The sequence below is a fragment of the Gallinula chloropus genome (genome assembly GCF_964237585.1).
Source record: "Gallinula chloropus genome assembly, chromosome: 18".
Lineage (NCBI taxonomy): Eukaryota > Metazoa > Chordata > Aves > Gruiformes > Rallidae > Gallinula > Gallinula chloropus.
The window spans coordinates 5,185,860-5,200,720 of NC_140103.1; the positions used below are offsets into that span (position 1 = coordinate 5,185,860).

The following is a 14,861-nucleotide window of genomic DNA, read 5'->3' on the forward strand; positions in this document are numbered from 1 at the left end:
CCGTTGCCACGGCAGCGATCCCATTGTGGCTCCGCCCCCCCCCCTCCACCGCGGCGCCCCGAGCCCGCCCGGCCGGGAGCTGCCCGGGGGAAGCCCCGCTACCCGCAGGGCTCAGGGACACGACCCGCACCCCCAGCTGCAACCGGCGTTACTCTTTAGCAAAACAACCGTAATAGATCAGTCAGAAGCTGTTTCTTCATGACAGGCAGTTTAATTCACACACACACACACACATACACAACAGGCTTTGTTTGTTAGTGCACTTGGGAAGCTGTGGCAGCCACTGCCCCCCACGCTGCTTTCCGGGACAGTCAGCTTTACTCTGTAAAAGTCCATCACTCACAGCTCTGTTCCCAGGCTGGAGCAGCCAGCAGCCCCTCCGCTCACTATAACCCAGCCTTTTTCAAGTCCTCTGGCAGAACCCTGCCTTTCTTGCGGGCCCTGGCTTTCTTCTTCTCTATCTTATCCTTCTTCTTCTTCTGAATGTTCTTGCGACGCTTGTCCTGCCGCTGTTGCATCTTTTCCACCACTTTCTCTGTCCTCTTCTCCCACTGCCTCTGCCGCTGGGCCTTCCGCTTCTCCTTGCGCTTCAGCGCCTCTTTCAGACGCTCCTCGTCATCGTGAATCTTCACACCCTCTGCCTTGTACAGAAGATTTGTCCACTTCATCTTGTTCTCCAGCTCCTGAGCTTTCTTCTGGTCCTTTTCCTTGAGCTCCTCCAGCTTGCTCTTCCTGGTTTCCAGCCTGCTCAGCAGCTGCTTGTAGTTTCTGCCCGTCAGAGGTGTGATGTTGCCTTTCACAGCTTTCCTCTTCTCTTTCTTCTTCTGGGTCTTGCTCAACTCGTTCTCTTCATGGATTTTGACCCTGTTAAAGACAATGTCAGCTGTAGTCTCCTCCTTTTTGCTTTCTGGCTCTACTGGCACCTCCTCTGTTTCCTTCTTCTCCATTTTTGCCTTCATCTTCAACTCCTTCCTCCGGCGCTTCTTTCTCTCTCTCTCATACTTCCTTCGTTGCCTCTTCTCCAGGACAGCAGGGGGCAACTCTTTGGCATCATCCTAAAAAGAAGGATGGAAGTGAATCAGGAGCCTTAAAGGGATAAAGCAGAATTAAAATGGGATGTCCTCAAGCTCCTAATTTTTTGCAACATCCAAGGAACACACTACTTGTTACAAGAAGTTGTGGGCTCAACGTTCAGAGTTACTAAGCACAGTAAAGGCACTTCCAACCTTTTACTCTCTCTCAACACCCTGTAGCTATGCTCCCTTCCAGGCTTTTAGTGCTTTTCTTTTTCCTAAAAATCTCCAGGGTTGTCCTCTCCTCCCAGCCAGGCCCTACTTCTTCTCATGTGTTTTCCCAGACTACAGAAAACACCCAGGTCTCCCAGCAAGACCTACAGGGACTTCCTCGGGAGATGGAAGGAACCCTGAGCCCTGTGAGATGGCAAGTCTTGTCCTCACACCCAGGGAGACTAGGGAGAATCTGGATTGTATAAACACACATATAGATGCACATTAAGAGATCTCATACTTGTCCAGAAGCTTTTTTAATCTTCTCATGTAGTCTCTGACGCAAGAGATTCATCGCAGAAAAAGAAGAGGATCCAAGTTCACTTTTGCTCCCTGAAAATGAGAGGAAGAAAATACAAACACTTAGGAGACAGCACCAGCAAAACAGAGCTTTCTACAGCTGTGGGGAAAGCTCTGAGTGCTCTGCAGATGCTGTGAATAGAACAGAAATCTAAAGAAACCAAGAGTCTCTTCAGAATTCCCTTTTCTTGCCATATTATTGTTCAACGCTGACAGCCTGGCATGTCCTGTGGCTGCCTAACAGGCCAGAAGAAAAGTACCAAGCCAGTGCAAACAAAGACTCCAAGGACACATTTTCTTTGTGATCAGGTTTTTTGGATTCACCATGGAAAGCTGGCCTGGCATGCCAGAGATTACATCCACACGGTAATTCCCAGAAGTTACCCAAATACTTACAGAGTCTCCGATTAAACCCTATTTCCAGAGAGCTACCCAGTAGTGACATTACAGATGTCCACACACGTGTGTATAAGCTCTTAGGGCACATGGAGTATGCAAAATGCTTTCAATTCAGCTGAACTTCTTAAAAGACAAACTACACATCCAACTGAAAAGTAGCCACCTCAGGCAGTGTTAACCAGACCACAGAAACGCTGTACTCTTACCTGTAACCAAACTCTCATTTTTCCTCTGTGTAACAGCTCCCTGGGGAGGTGATTTGCTGACCTGAGGAGCTGCTTTCTGTCCTGGAGTAGGTTTATTGGTGTTAGAGGCTGCCTGTTTGATGGAAGGAGCATTTGTCTTCTCAACTTTCTTCCTGGGTTTCTTCTTCTTCTTTTTCTTGAGCGGTATGCCAGCATCCTCAGGCTGGCCTGGCTTAGATACTGCAAGGTAAAGACAAGTTATGCAGGACAGGACAACACAACATTCCCACTTCACAGCATTCAATTATTACTGAGGACTACAGTTCCAGCACTGCAACAGCACACCCCAACCTTCCCAAACCCCGTGGTTTAGGGTTTACTTAAGCAGAACCAAACACGTTAGCACACTCACTGGGATTCCCAGGCCTCCCACACCCCATCTCCAGCAGACTGGTTTCTCCTAAAGACCCAGCACGCCACTGGTTGTTGGGTTCAGATTAGATTGGATGTTAGGGGAAACCTTCTTCCCTGAAAGCGTTGTGGATGTGGCACAGGCTGCCCAGGGAGGGGGCTGAGTCCCCGGCCCTGGGTGTGTTTAAAGGTGGGTGGAAGAGATGCTCAGGGATATGGTTCAGCACGGGACCGGAACGGTTGGACTCGGTGATCTTAAAGGTCTTTCCCACCCCAGCGCTGCTGCGGTTCTGCAACGCGCTCCCCACGCACCCGCGGAGACGAGCCTGCCCCGCGCCCGGGCTGCCGCACACGGGCCAGGCCCGGCAGAAGCCAACGCGCTGCGGCTCCCTTACCGAGTTTCCTCTTCCGCGCCTCCGGGGCGTGCTGCACGCAGACCTTCCTCGCCAAGCCCTGCAGGTAGGAGTCCTGGGCGGCCAGGCTGGCCATGGCGGCGCGGCTGCCTCAGCGCGCACAGGCCGCGGAGCCCCGGCCGGACCCGAGCCGCACCGCCCGCGCCTCCGCTCCCCGGGAGCGCCGCGGCACCCTCCGCGTGCGGCGCCCGGGCAGGAAGTGACCTCAGCGCGCCGGAAGGTGAAGCCAGCACGGCGAAGGAGGCGGCATGGCAACGGGGATGACGCCTCGGGGTGCCCCGGGCGGGCAGGGGAGGGCGCTTGGGCCTCCACTGGACACCCCGCTGTCCCCGCTGTCCCCAGCACCGTCCCCGCAGGTAGCCAGGCCTCCGCGCCGCCGCTGCCCGGTGGGGCTGGGAGGGCCCGAACCCTTCTCAGGGGCGAGCGGGTCGGAGGGAGGAGACAGCCCAGGCGGGCGGTGCTGGGGTTCTGCCCGCGGTGCGGCTGCGGCCGGGGCCGGGGGTTGTGCGGAGCCCGGTCCCCCAGCGCTGCCCCGCTCGGTGCTGACAGGTTCTGACGCAGCCCCGCGGCTGAAGACAGAGGCTCTAAAAATGACACAAGCCAGTTAGTTTTATTAAACCACCTGATTACAAAACTTCATGGAATGGAAGGAAAAGGAAAACAGAAGTTGAAACGAGACGTTACAGCAGAAGGTTGGGGAGGCTCAGCCCTTCAGAAAGCAGCCGTGGTGGCTCTGTGGCACCCAGACACCCAGCTGTGCCAGCCTTATTCCCGTACAACCACACCAGCCTTCAGCTGCATGGCTGGAGCTGACACAGAGGGACAGGGCACAAGTCGGGCTGAGCTGCTCAACAGATGCAGGGAAAGCACCCTAAGTGTTAATTTGGAATGAAACTGCAAGAGTTACTGAGCATCCCTTGCTGCTCTGTTCACCCCAGTCATCTCAAGATTCATCAGACAGAACTGTCAGCCAACATAAATGCTGGCTAACATAACCTTGGCTCAGGCTCTGTTAATACAAAGTTTCAGTGCAAACACTGGAAAAGGAATTGGAGTAGCTGAAGTGTGTTGCTGCTTCAATCCGCAGCCCTGAGCAGGTGGCATCATCGCTGCCTCAGTCTGATTGCTCAGCCTGCCCTTTCTCTACAAAAGGGAGAATACTGCTCTCTGCCCACAGTCTGCTGGCAAAGTCCCCTCCCAAAGGACTGTGAGACAGAAGTTCAAGTTTGTGAAGCACTCAGACAGTGAAGACTGCTGTGTAAAAAGTACTACAAGATTCTTACCCTAGTTAGTAGAACAGAGGTCATCAGATGCCATCCTGAGAGCTTTAAAGCAGGCAGAATGTCAATAATCTTGGCAAGGCAAGTAAAAAAACCCCAAACACTCACTGGCCCCACAATTGGCTCAAGTTTCTCTCGAAGTCCACTCCCAACACTCCAGCGTGTAGTTAGTGAGATTCACATGGAAACAGACTAGATTTCTACTGAACTCTACCCATAACTGTAACGTAAAAGCAAACCTAACTCTAATGTGTTAGAACAATTAACTTTGTATTCACTTATTGCTCTCTCCCACGGGAGAGGAACACTCATGGCAATGTCCCAGGGGTGGAGAAAGCACCACGACCACCCAGCGAGCAGAAGCCTGTGAATACAGCTCCAGTGCCTTGCAGGAGATGCTTGCTCAGGTACAGCAGGTGGAAGACCTTCAGCAGCAGGGTGCTGCCAGGAAGAACGCCTTCAGCAGCAGAGGACCCTCTTCAGGAGTGCTCGGCGGGACCGGCCCCGTGGCCGTTGACGTGAGGGTGCGATGGGGTTGAGCTCTGCGGGGCGGCAACGCTCTGCTCTGCTGTGGCAGCTGTCAGGGGCATGGCCAGGCTTTCGGGGGACAGCGTGGCGAAGTCTTGTCTCCAGTAGGCTTCACACAGTGGAAGATCATTGCTGTCACACAGACTGTAGCTTTGCAGAACAACCAACCCCAGGGAGGAGAGACAGAGGGGTGCAGGAAGAGAGGAGGGGAGGGAGGGAGAGGGTGGGGGGAGCAAGACAGAAGCAAAGCATTAAGAAAACAGCAAAAAAACGTTCATGGATGTAAGGTCCATGTTTGCAATTTCATCACGAGTCTTGTGACACCTGCCTTCCCCAGGACACCCCTGAAGGGCTGGTCCTGAACCTCACGGGCCTGGGACAAATGTCAGGGACATTTCAGAGACAAAACTGTTGCTACAAACTCAAACAGAGGCTCAATTCTAATCCAGACACTCAAAGTCTCTGGAAAGATCTGGGCTGAAGTTCCAGCACCCCAAATGTGGGAGTTCTACTACTGATGAGAGTGAGACAAGGACATCGTTCATAATTATTTTACTTTGAGTTAAATCACCTATAGGAGGAAAAAATGTAAGTCCTGCTCTAAATCTAATTTCAGGAAAAAAGCTAGCACAATTGATTCAGGGCCTGTCCCTGTCTTGATAAAAAGAAACCTATTTGCACCTTTGCCCTTTCAGAAAAGCACTCCACAGAAGGTCTGGGTCTTCTATTGAGGCTCCTCAGCCTGATTATAAAGTACTGATGGCTCCTACTAGTTTCAGGAGAAGCTGAGTTAACAGCTCTTCTAAAAGCAGCTTGCTGGGTTTGGCTGCTGAAGACTAGAGCTGGGTGAACCAGCAGTGTGGGAAAGTCACGTTTTTAAACAGCTGGCTAACTCTTGCCTGTGCTCTGAGGAAAACACAATGTAGGAGGACCAAAACTAAACAGAAAAATGATGGAAGAAACTGGAACAAAAGCAAAACAAATTCCAGAGAGGAAGGAGCTGCACACACAAGAGACACCCAGGACAAAGTGAGCGCTGGAGCCAAAAGCAGCTTGTGTTCAGAGTAAAACAAACCCAATGGGTCAAGTGATTTTGTTGTTGCAGCTTTATTTGCAGTTTTAATGTATGGAGTCGAATAGATGCTTTGGGAGATATTTATAGAGTGTAGAAATATGAGACACAAATTGCACAGACATGAAATACGTCGATATCTAACCCCACACTCAAGACAGCTCCTGTGATCACAGAGGGAGCGATGGGACGTTGGGGGTTAGGATGAAAGAAGGCAAGCTGGACTTGGAGCTGCTGCTTTGGGGAGTAAGCAGACAGAGCACTAGTTACAAGCACCTATTTCTGAGCTCTCTTCTGGCAGCATCACCCAGCTGGTTTTGCAGTAGAAGTGAGAAGGCAGCAGATACAGTTTTCATCTTGGGGGCCCTTTGTAAAATCCCTTGGAAGATCATCCTTCCCTACAGCACGGAACACACAGCGAAGCTGGGTTCAATTAGCAAAGACCTTCAGGACTCAACCAGATCTAGGATTCCTTTTCTGTCAGCCTTAGACCCCAGACCAGTCTCCAAGGAGAACTCGGCCATAGCATCCACCTGTGGTGGTTTAGGCCTGGCTGGAGGCCAGATGCCCACCAAAGTCAGGCTATCACTCCCCCTTTCAGCTGGACAAGGGAGCAAATATATATTGAGAGGCTCAGGAGTCTTGGCAGGGGAGTTTCTAAGAAAATCTAGTCACAAGTTCAACTGCTGCTCCTGCTGCCCCAGTTAGAACAGCCCCACAAAGTCTGGGCTTTGCCTTTCACATAACACTCCTCCAAAGTTGGGGTGAATGAGAAGCTACTGCACAGCTCACAACAGCACTGCCCAACCTGCTGTTCTGTCCTTAGACTGAGGGTTTCTCAGTGTGTGGGACGTCAGTGCCTGCCCCAGGGCAGACAGTTGGGTCTGTGTAGAAGAGCAGCTCCACTTAACACAGAGATTCCTTCAGAACAATCTACTCAGCTTTACTTTCAAGGACCTGCTTTCAGGTCTCCTCATCAAAACCCCCATGTACACATAAGAAGCCTGGCAATTGTGCACAAGGGGCTGCCTCCTAAGCCCCTTAGCAGGATGGCAGCATTAGCTGCTGGGCAGGGGATGCTCCCTTCCACTGGCTTTTCACAGCCATGGGGAGCAGTGCACAAGGACCAAACAAGGCACAGAGCATGGGGCAGCTCTCACCTTTGCAGCATGGGGAGGTGTGCTGCTGTGGGGAGCTTGCTTTTCAACAGTCTTCCCTGAAGGATGACCAAAAATAAAACTAAACCAGTGACCTTCAGGGAAACTGGAGCATGGGAGAACCCTTTGGCAGGATGACTGCATAGGACCCCTGTCCTGACCTCACAGGATTGCATACCTGTTTATAAATCCTGTGGGATCAAAACCCACAAGGAAGTAACTGACAGTGCAGAGGCAACCCCAGCTGGGCTCCTGGGACAGCACACAATGCCCGTTTGTGGGCAGACCAGCTATTGCATTTACAGCCATTTAAACATGATTATCATCACTCAGGACGCAGTGACACAACAGAAACCCTTTTTCCCCACATTCAACAATAAGGTTTCACTAGAAATATCTTAGTACTCTAATTATAAAAGGCCTTTGAATAAATCACTGCTTCTGTATTTAACACAAACACACAATTTCTTTGGTGCAGAAAAAAGACAGGAAAGAGCACAGGAAGGGAGTAAGTGCTAAAAGCAAACTAAGTGCTACATGACAACAGGTTTCAGCAGAGGGATCAGAGCTCTGTAGAGCTGCCAAGTTTCCTCACCTCCTGACCACTCTTTGTAAGAGAGCACGGAGGCAAATCCATTTGGTGTATGCCAATATTTGTGCTTAGAGGTCTGTTCCATTATGGAGGGTTGCTTTACACAGCACCTGGTGCCTGGCAGGTGAACAGACCATGCCCGCATGGTCAGAAACCCTTTAGTCCAAAAGTTAAAGCTACTGTCACACAGCAGTGGCTGACTGGTGACAGCATGAGGGATGCACACCTGGCACAGGTGAGGCACTAACATCCCACACCACATCACTCTGGATGCAGCTCACTGTGATGCTCTATGTAGCCTGTGTAGTGGAGACACACCTGACCTAACAGGACATGGCCTGGTGCTTGGGGTTGTGACAATCCCTCTTCATTTCTGAGATATTTCTAGGATCCCTTGTCACTCCCCAAAAATCTTGAGTAAACTAGAGTAAACTGTAAACTCTCACCTCTAGTTTTCTTCCAATACCATAGCAGTTCCTAAGCTATACTGTACCGTTATCTTTTCCTCTTAAAAAACAGACATTACTCATAAATAATGGCCTAACTTCCAAAGGAAATTGAGCAACTAGGGTTTTAGTTGACCTAGCTGGGATTATAGGCATTTGGCATTTTTAGAAAGGGAAAGGCAAAAGTAGAAAACCTGGTCATTAAAATTTTAAGTAAGATTTTGAAATGTTAAGCTTTTCCTTAGAAGTCGCAGCATTATTGCACTGACTTCGCTTCGCTTGGACAGTGCAGCCAAAATGAACAGGTTCTAATTTGCTTTCTCCTGCTTTCATTTACTGCTTCATCAACTAGAAGTGCTGGAGTGCATGAAAGGAAATAAAATTAAAAAAATAAAGTGTCTGAATTCTCCAAAGCTTGCTTCCTAATCATGAGTTTTTAAAAAATATTCAAAATCCCACAAACAAATTGTTGACAAGTCATTATTCCATAGAAAATCCTATGATGATACTTCAGAATTCAATGAACCTGAGTCTCTTTTGCTCGTTTCAAATGTTCCTCCCAAGAAGACCCTGGGCAGGTGGGGTCAAAGGCACACTGTGTAACCAGGTTGCTTTTGAAAGGACTTACCACAAAGACGTGGTGGTCTCATCTAACACAAGGACCCAGGTCAGCAAGCTAGCCTCTCTAGGGAGACAGACAGAGGCTCCTGCACGGGGATATTCAGACAGAAGCCTATACTCCCAAGGAAATATATCTCCTTTCACATTGATTACAAAGGAAGCCTAAGCAAATTATCTGTCAAATCTACCTAACTCAAGCAGGCACCTAGAGTTGGATGCTGCAAGTACCTCCTTCACCATGACATTTATACCCTGTAGGCTATCTACAAGGAAAAGGCAGTTGCTTTAGTTGCAGAAAGAGTTTGACCGAATTAAAATCAGAAGTGGAACTTTGTTGGGAACGTTCTCTAGACCTGTACTCTAAGGACTACTTGTTTCTCTGGACTAACTACCCCAAAAGGCTTGGAGTCATAAAGCAGAAGTCCACTGCCCTATTTGTACCTGGAAGAGTAATATTCTTCTTCTAGCTCGTACAGGTCAATGGAGATCTCATCCCGTAGTGCAATCAACTTCTTGTCACATTCCTCCTGCAGGCTTCTCAGCTGCTGGTTGCGCTGGTTGATAGCTTCATTCACAGAGGGGAAATCGTTGAGGATCAAGAACTGCTTCAGGTCAGACACAAGTTTCATCAGGGACTCACCAGCTCGGACCTTGCAACAGGGAGAAAAATCATACAGTGCATAGTACAGCAAAACAGTGCTTTGCTCCAATTCTCAAGCAAGATCTTCCAAGTTGCTCCTTCAGCCCAAGCCTTAAGTAAAGTAGGAACTCCCACATTACCTAAGGTCTCTTGACTCAGCCTGCAGCTGAGAAACCAGCTTTCCCCCTAGAGAAAGAATTCACCCAACAGCCACCTGAAATACAGGTTTCTTTTCTAGCAGCGGTCCTCATGAGTGTCATAAAGACTGTGCTAAATGCCCTAATGAACCAAACAGTACCTACAGGATGTGCTGCCCACCGATTTGAACAGCACAAGCTACTCACAATGTTTGCAGCTCTGACGTGCATCTCGTAGTTATCTTGTTCACCCTGGGTTGCTCGAGAGACTTGAGTTTCATCCTCAATCTAGAGAAAGATGTGTACATATGCACCTTGACATAGTAAAATCCTGATACGCGATTACCGCATGGTAAGGCGCCTCAATTCACAGCCCTTGGACATTATGGCACCCACAGATCACCTCTACCACCCTCCCCGCCCGCTTCTGCAGTTCTTTTCGCTCGGCAGCAGGGCCTGGTTGTTGCAGGGCAGAGGGAGAGAGGCCAGCAGCTGCCGGGGAGCCCTGATCACCTCTCGCCTTTAGGGGAACCGGGAAGAAGGTCCCCACCGCCCCTCAGGGCCTCAGGGCAGCTCCCTCTCCCCTCAGGGCCCCTGTTCTCCCCTCTCGGCCTCCCCCTCTCCCCTCAGGGCCCCTGTTCTCCCCTCTCGGCCTCCCTCTCTCCCCTCAGGGCCCCTGTTCTCCCCTCTCGGCCTCCCCCTCTCCCCTCAGGGGCCCGGCTGCTCCCGCGGGCGCGGACCCGACCCCTCCCCTCAGGCAGCCGGACCCACCTTGGCAGTCTTGATGATTTCGGTGAAATTATCCATGATGGACTTGACGTCATCCTTGAGGCGCTTGTTGTAGGACTGCAGCAGGGTCTCCTTGCTCTGCGGTAGCACCCGCTGCTGCGCCATGACGGATCGGCTCGGCTCGGCTCGGCTCGGCTCGGCTCGGCTCGGCTCGGCTCGGCTCGGCTCGGCTCGGCTCGGCTCGGCTCGGCTCTTGCCCCGCCCCCACCGTCTTCTCGCGGGACGTCGCGTGCCTTAGATACTTCCCGTCATGCGCTGCTCCGCCTCTTGGTTCCACCCGTCAAGATGGTGAGTGGCGGCGGCTACGCGGCCGGGGCTATCCAGTGCCATCCGCGCCCATCGCCGGGCGCAGGCCCGGCCGAGGGAGCCGCGCGGGTGCTCGGTAGCTGGGGGGCGGGCGGTGGAGGGGCTATTTTGCTCCCGCTTTGCGGTGAGCGGGGTCGGTCGGGGAGGGGGGCCTGTGCCAGGGCCTGGGCCTGGGCCTACTCAGCGCGGCGCCGGCCGGCTCGGGCTGCTGGGAGCGGGGCAGCCCTGTCAGGCCGCGGCGGTTTTCCCGGTGTAGTGTGAGTCCCGGGGCGGTCGGTGAGCCGCGCTGGGGGTGGCCTGGCTGCGCGGGCTGTTGGGGAGCGCCAGCCGCTCCAGGGGCCACTGATGCGCGGCCGAAGCTGCGTTAAACGGCGTCCCTCTCAGGGAGGCGCATGGCCTGCCAGAGACAAGGCGGGGGATCCGCTGCCTCTGGAAGAGCTCGGCAGGCTGCTGAAATGCTCGGGAAAAGGCCTAAACCAGGTGGGCCAAGAGCTCTTTTAAGTACACGAGTGCTGGGGGCACAGTAAGGACGGGTGTGTTTCTGACTTGCAGCCGAAAGGAAAGAAGGCCAAGGGCAAGAAGGTGGCACCGGCCCCTGCTGTAGTCAAGAAGCAGGAGGCCAAGAAGGTTGTCAATCCTCTCTTTGAGAAGAGGCCCAAGAACTTTGGCATCGGTGAGTAAGTGGGTATCTGGGTCGCTTGTTAAGGGCTTTTTGTGTTTATAGATGTTTAAATCATAAACAGAAGCGTGTTACTACAGAGCTGTGGAGTGGACAGAGGGATGGAGGCAGTTGCTCTGCTGCCTGTAGTTAAGAGCTGCCCTTTATTAGGGGGTGTGAAGGTGGTTTTGGGCAATCTGCCGAATTCCCTGTATTACAAAGATGCATTATATGACTATTGCAGTGGATCTTGCCCTGCACATGGTGTGCTAACTCCATCCAGACTTAAGTAGTGCCATTTTTCATGTGATGTGCAGATGATGTGAAAGAATATTTGCTATCTGAGTGACGGTGCTGACATCTCACCACCAAGATCACTGATGCACTCCTGCCTGTTCCATGCTGCTGCCGTGTGGGTTTGGAACAGCTTTGAGCTGAAGCCTGTATTTTTCAGGACAGGACATCCAGCCGAAGCGGGATCTCACACGGTTTGTGAAATGGCCGCGCTACATCAGGCTGCAGCGCCAGAGGTCCATCCTCTACAAACGCTTGAAGGTGCCTCCTGCCATCAACCAGTTCACTCAGGCTTTGGACCGCCAGACGGGTAAGGGTGTACCCCACAAAGTTCTCTTCATTTGGGTCTGTAGTAGTATGTGCCTCAGGGAAGAGGAAAGAAACCATAATAAGAGGTAGCGAGGTACACTGGAGAGCCTCTCTGTAAGCATTGGAGGGGGGATTAGTAGTGACTGGGGTGATATCACCAGCAAGCTGCTGCCTGAATTTGCTGGCTCACTGCTGCAGTGTACTTTTCAAGAAGGGAATAGAAAATACCAATGCTCCTACTTCAGTCCAAAGCCAAGATTATTTTAACTGCATGTTTCCACTGGAGTCTGTTCTTCCAGCTCCATGTGGAACATGTAGTGTTTTTGCACCTGTACAAACAGAAAACTGTACGAGTGCAACAAGTTGCTTGAAAGGGGAAAGTGCCTCACCTCTAACTGTAATTGCAGTGGGGGTCAACAGGCATTTCCTCATCCAAACAGTGCAGGAGCTCTCACTGCTGGGAGGGGTAAATACAGGCTCTGGAGGCACATTGCTCTTGCCAGGCGCAAGTGATGCTACTGTTGCTGTCTAAATATATTTGATGACAACCACCAAGATCGCTGATGCACTGCGGCCTTTCAGAAAGCAATGCTTACCTGTTCAGGTCATGCAGCTAACTAGTCAATGTTCTCTTCCAGCCACACAGCTTCTGAAGCTGGCACATAAATACAGGCCAGAAAATAAGCAAGAGAAGAAGCAGAGGCTGCTGGCTCGTGCTGAGCAGAAAGCTGCTGGGAAGGGAGACACTCCAACCAAGCGGCCACCGGTTCTCCGAGCAGGTAATGTTGTATGTGTATCTGGCTGCTTGTATATGTGGTATTTAGTGAGCAAAGTGGTGAAAGAAGCAGGATTGGACAAGCTATTGCAGTGATGTATGAATTTCTTCACCTGAACTCAAAGTGAAGAGTTAAAACAGACGAGCTTTTTAACCCTGAGCTTTAGCAAATTGTCCATGGGAATGGCTTCTCTGTGCTACTGAACAGCTGTGACAAGTTTTCTCAACTTTCAAATGAAATTGCACTGTAGAATCTGAGCTGGTTATATGAGGCTTACACAGAAGCTGTGGCAAGAGAGTGGAATCCAAGCTTACCTGTAACTTGTTTTTCAGGTATTAACAGTGTCACAACTCTGGTGGAGAACAAGAAAGCTCAGCTTGTAGTTATTGCCCATGATGTAGACCCCATTGAGGTGAGTGTACTCACTGGTATGTGTCACAGCTGAGGTCAGAACTGGGCTTGGGGTGAAAACACATCTTGGGACAAATTCATTGCATGAAAAGAGCATGCATAAAAAGATGTATTTACCAGAACTGGAATGCTTTTGCATGCTTGTAGTTGCCCTGGTGTTAGAATGAGGCTTGGCCCTTGCAATGATGTGTATGAATTTCTTCACCTGAATCAAAAATGAAGATTAAAACGAGCTTTTTAACACTGAGCAATTGCCACAGCCCAGGTGGGTTGAAGGAACACAAGGGTGTCCTCCCTCAGTTACCCAGCATGGCCCCTTTCTTTCCAGCTTGTGGTCTTCCTGCCAGCTCTGTGCCGCAAGATGGGAGTGCCGTACTGCATCATCAAGGGCAAAGCCAGACTGGGACGACTGGTCCACAGGAAGACTTGTACCTCTGTTGCTTTCACCCAGGTGAACCCGTAAGTATTCCGTGTGCCGACTCTATTCTCTGTAGTGGAGAAAGGAAACTGCCTGTAAGCACGGAGGCAGCTGGATAGCAAACTTGGGTCTCACTAGTTTAAAAGTGGTAAAACTAAAATACTACCTCTACAGCGTCTTAACGTAGAAGTCTTTTTGTATGAGGAGTTCTGTCAGGTCTTAAAGATACAAGTTATTTTGGCTTACCAAAACAGATGATTACTCTCAAAATCCGTAGACAGAACTATTAACCTTAATGTGACAAGAGCAAGTTCCTAAAAATATTGATGGTTGGAGGGTTTGACCCTCTGCAAAGTGATGCTGATGCTTAGCCTGAAGAATCTGTGGCTGCTGGGAGCTTAAATGCTGAGACAAAAGATTTATGGAAAAAATGTTAAACTCACCAACAGGGAGGATAAGGGAGCCCTTGCGAAGCTGGTGGAGGCTGTGAAGACCAACTACAATGACAGATATGATGAGGTAAGACTGTACTGCTAGCTCTGTACTCCAGTTTATATGGTTAGCTTCCCCAAAAGCTTCCCAGTGAAATGCAGATTATTTCAGCATAGTGACATGAGCTTAAAGCTTGTTGGCAGTCTTGTACCTGGATTTACAATGTATCCCAAGTCTTTACCTGAGGGTGAGGTAAAATGTCAATGCTGTTACTGAGTTGATGTGTAAGTAGAGCTGTGACAGGGCTAGGATTGTAGAGGAGGCAACAGCTTCAGACAGGCTCAACTCCAGAAGTTCTGTGATGGCTGAATTGAGCACCATTCATGGGGAAAGACATTGAATTTTTATCTCTGCTCTGTCCCAAAAATGTAGTTCACTGCTTTAAAGACTTAGATCTTTCTGTAGTTGAAGCTCTTTGCCTTGTGCAGAAAGGAATGCAATTGAGGAAGCTGATGGAATGATGCAGTAAGTGAGGCACTAACCTCTCTTCTCACTTCTTTGCAGATCCGTCGTCACTGGGGTGGCAACGTTTTGGGTCCAAAGTCGGTGGCTCGCATTGCTAAGCTCGAGAAAGCAAAGGCTAAAGAACTGGCAACTAAGCTGGGCTAAAGATGTACTGGATTGCTGCCATGTTTCTGTACATAAAAAGATGAAAACCCCAGGTGATGTTTTGGTGGTCTTTGTTGATGGGGCGTGTTTCAGGCAGTGTGTAGCACAGCTGGATGCAGCGGGTTATTTGTATGGAACAACTGCCCCCAACTACTAGTCCTGTGTTGTAACAATTCCTTTGAACATACCTGTCACCAGGAGCTCAGCTGCACATGCTGTGTGATCAGAAAGTCAAAACGGGCTAGGCTAGTTCTGGCTTCAAGCTGAGCTTACACAAATACCTCACAAATGGTTCTAAATCATTCTATTAGCACATGGTTACCATATGGGTT

General features: G+C 50.5%; 3 protein-coding genes across 3 annotated transcripts; 1 reads left to right on the forward strand and 2 right to left on the reverse strand.

Annotated features, from left to right (window-relative positions):
- Nucleotides 1-191: 191 nt before the first annotated feature.
- SURF6 (surfeit 6) lies at nt 192-3,145 on the reverse strand. The gene is made up of 4 exons (XM_084272577.1): nt 2,977-3,145; nt 2,192-2,410; nt 1,528-1,619; nt 192-1,055 (listed from the first exon to the last, which is right to left on the reverse strand). Exons 1-4 carry the CDS (start codon nt 3,068-3,070, stop codon nt 387-389), a joined length of 1,074 nt encoding a protein of 357 aa, XP_084128703.1. The 5' UTR covers nt 3,071-3,145; the 3' UTR covers nt 192-386.
- A 1,397-nt stretch (nt 3,146-4,542) lies between these two features.
- MED22 (mediator complex subunit 22) lies at nt 4,543-10,361 on the reverse strand (the record flags this gene model as incomplete). The annotated part of the gene is made up of 4 exons (XM_084272378.1): nt 4,543-4,952; nt 9,132-9,340; nt 9,675-9,755; nt 10,239-10,361. 4 exons carry the CDS (start codon nt 10,359-10,361, stop codon nt 4,754-4,756), a joined length of 612 nt encoding a protein of 203 aa, XP_084128504.1. The 3' UTR covers nt 4,543-4,753.
- Nucleotides 10,362-10,526: 165 nt separating this feature from the next.
- On the forward strand, nt 10,527-14,581 carry RPL7A (ribosomal protein L7a). The gene is made up of 8 exons (XM_084272390.1): nt 10,527-10,544; nt 11,115-11,235; nt 11,675-11,824; nt 12,462-12,602; nt 12,932-13,011; nt 13,339-13,469; nt 13,878-13,947; nt 14,425-14,581. Exons 1-8 carry the CDS (start codon nt 10,542-10,544, stop codon nt 14,527-14,529), a joined length of 801 nt encoding a protein of 266 aa, XP_084128516.1. The 5' UTR covers nt 10,527-10,541; the 3' UTR covers nt 14,530-14,581.
- Nucleotides 14,582-14,861: the final 280 nt, after the last annotated feature.

Bases quoted from the DNA above. Each gene is read 5' to 3' on its own strand.
- SURF6 (XM_084272577.1), bottom strand. From the start codon at position 3,070: ATGGCCAGCCTGGCCGCCCAGGACTCCTACCTGCAGGGCTTGGCGAGG. The intron at 1,620-2,191 runs GTAAGAGTACAG...TCTCATTTTCAG, and splicing joins AAATGAGAGTTTGGTTACAG to GGAGCAAAAGTGAACTTGGA. The intron at 1,056-1,527 runs GTATGAGATCTC...CCTTCTTTTTAG, and splicing joins TTAAAAAAGCTTCTGGACAA to GATGATGCCAAAGAGTTGCC.
- RPL7A (XM_084272390.1), top strand. The intron at 12,603-12,931 runs GTAATGTTGTAT...CTTGTTTTTCAG, and splicing joins GCCACCGGTTCTCCGAGCAG to GTATTAACAGTGTCACAACT. The intron at 13,012-13,338 runs GTGAGTGTACTC...CTTTCTTTCCAG, and splicing joins ATGATGTAGACCCCATTGAG to CTTGTGGTCTTCCTGCCAGC.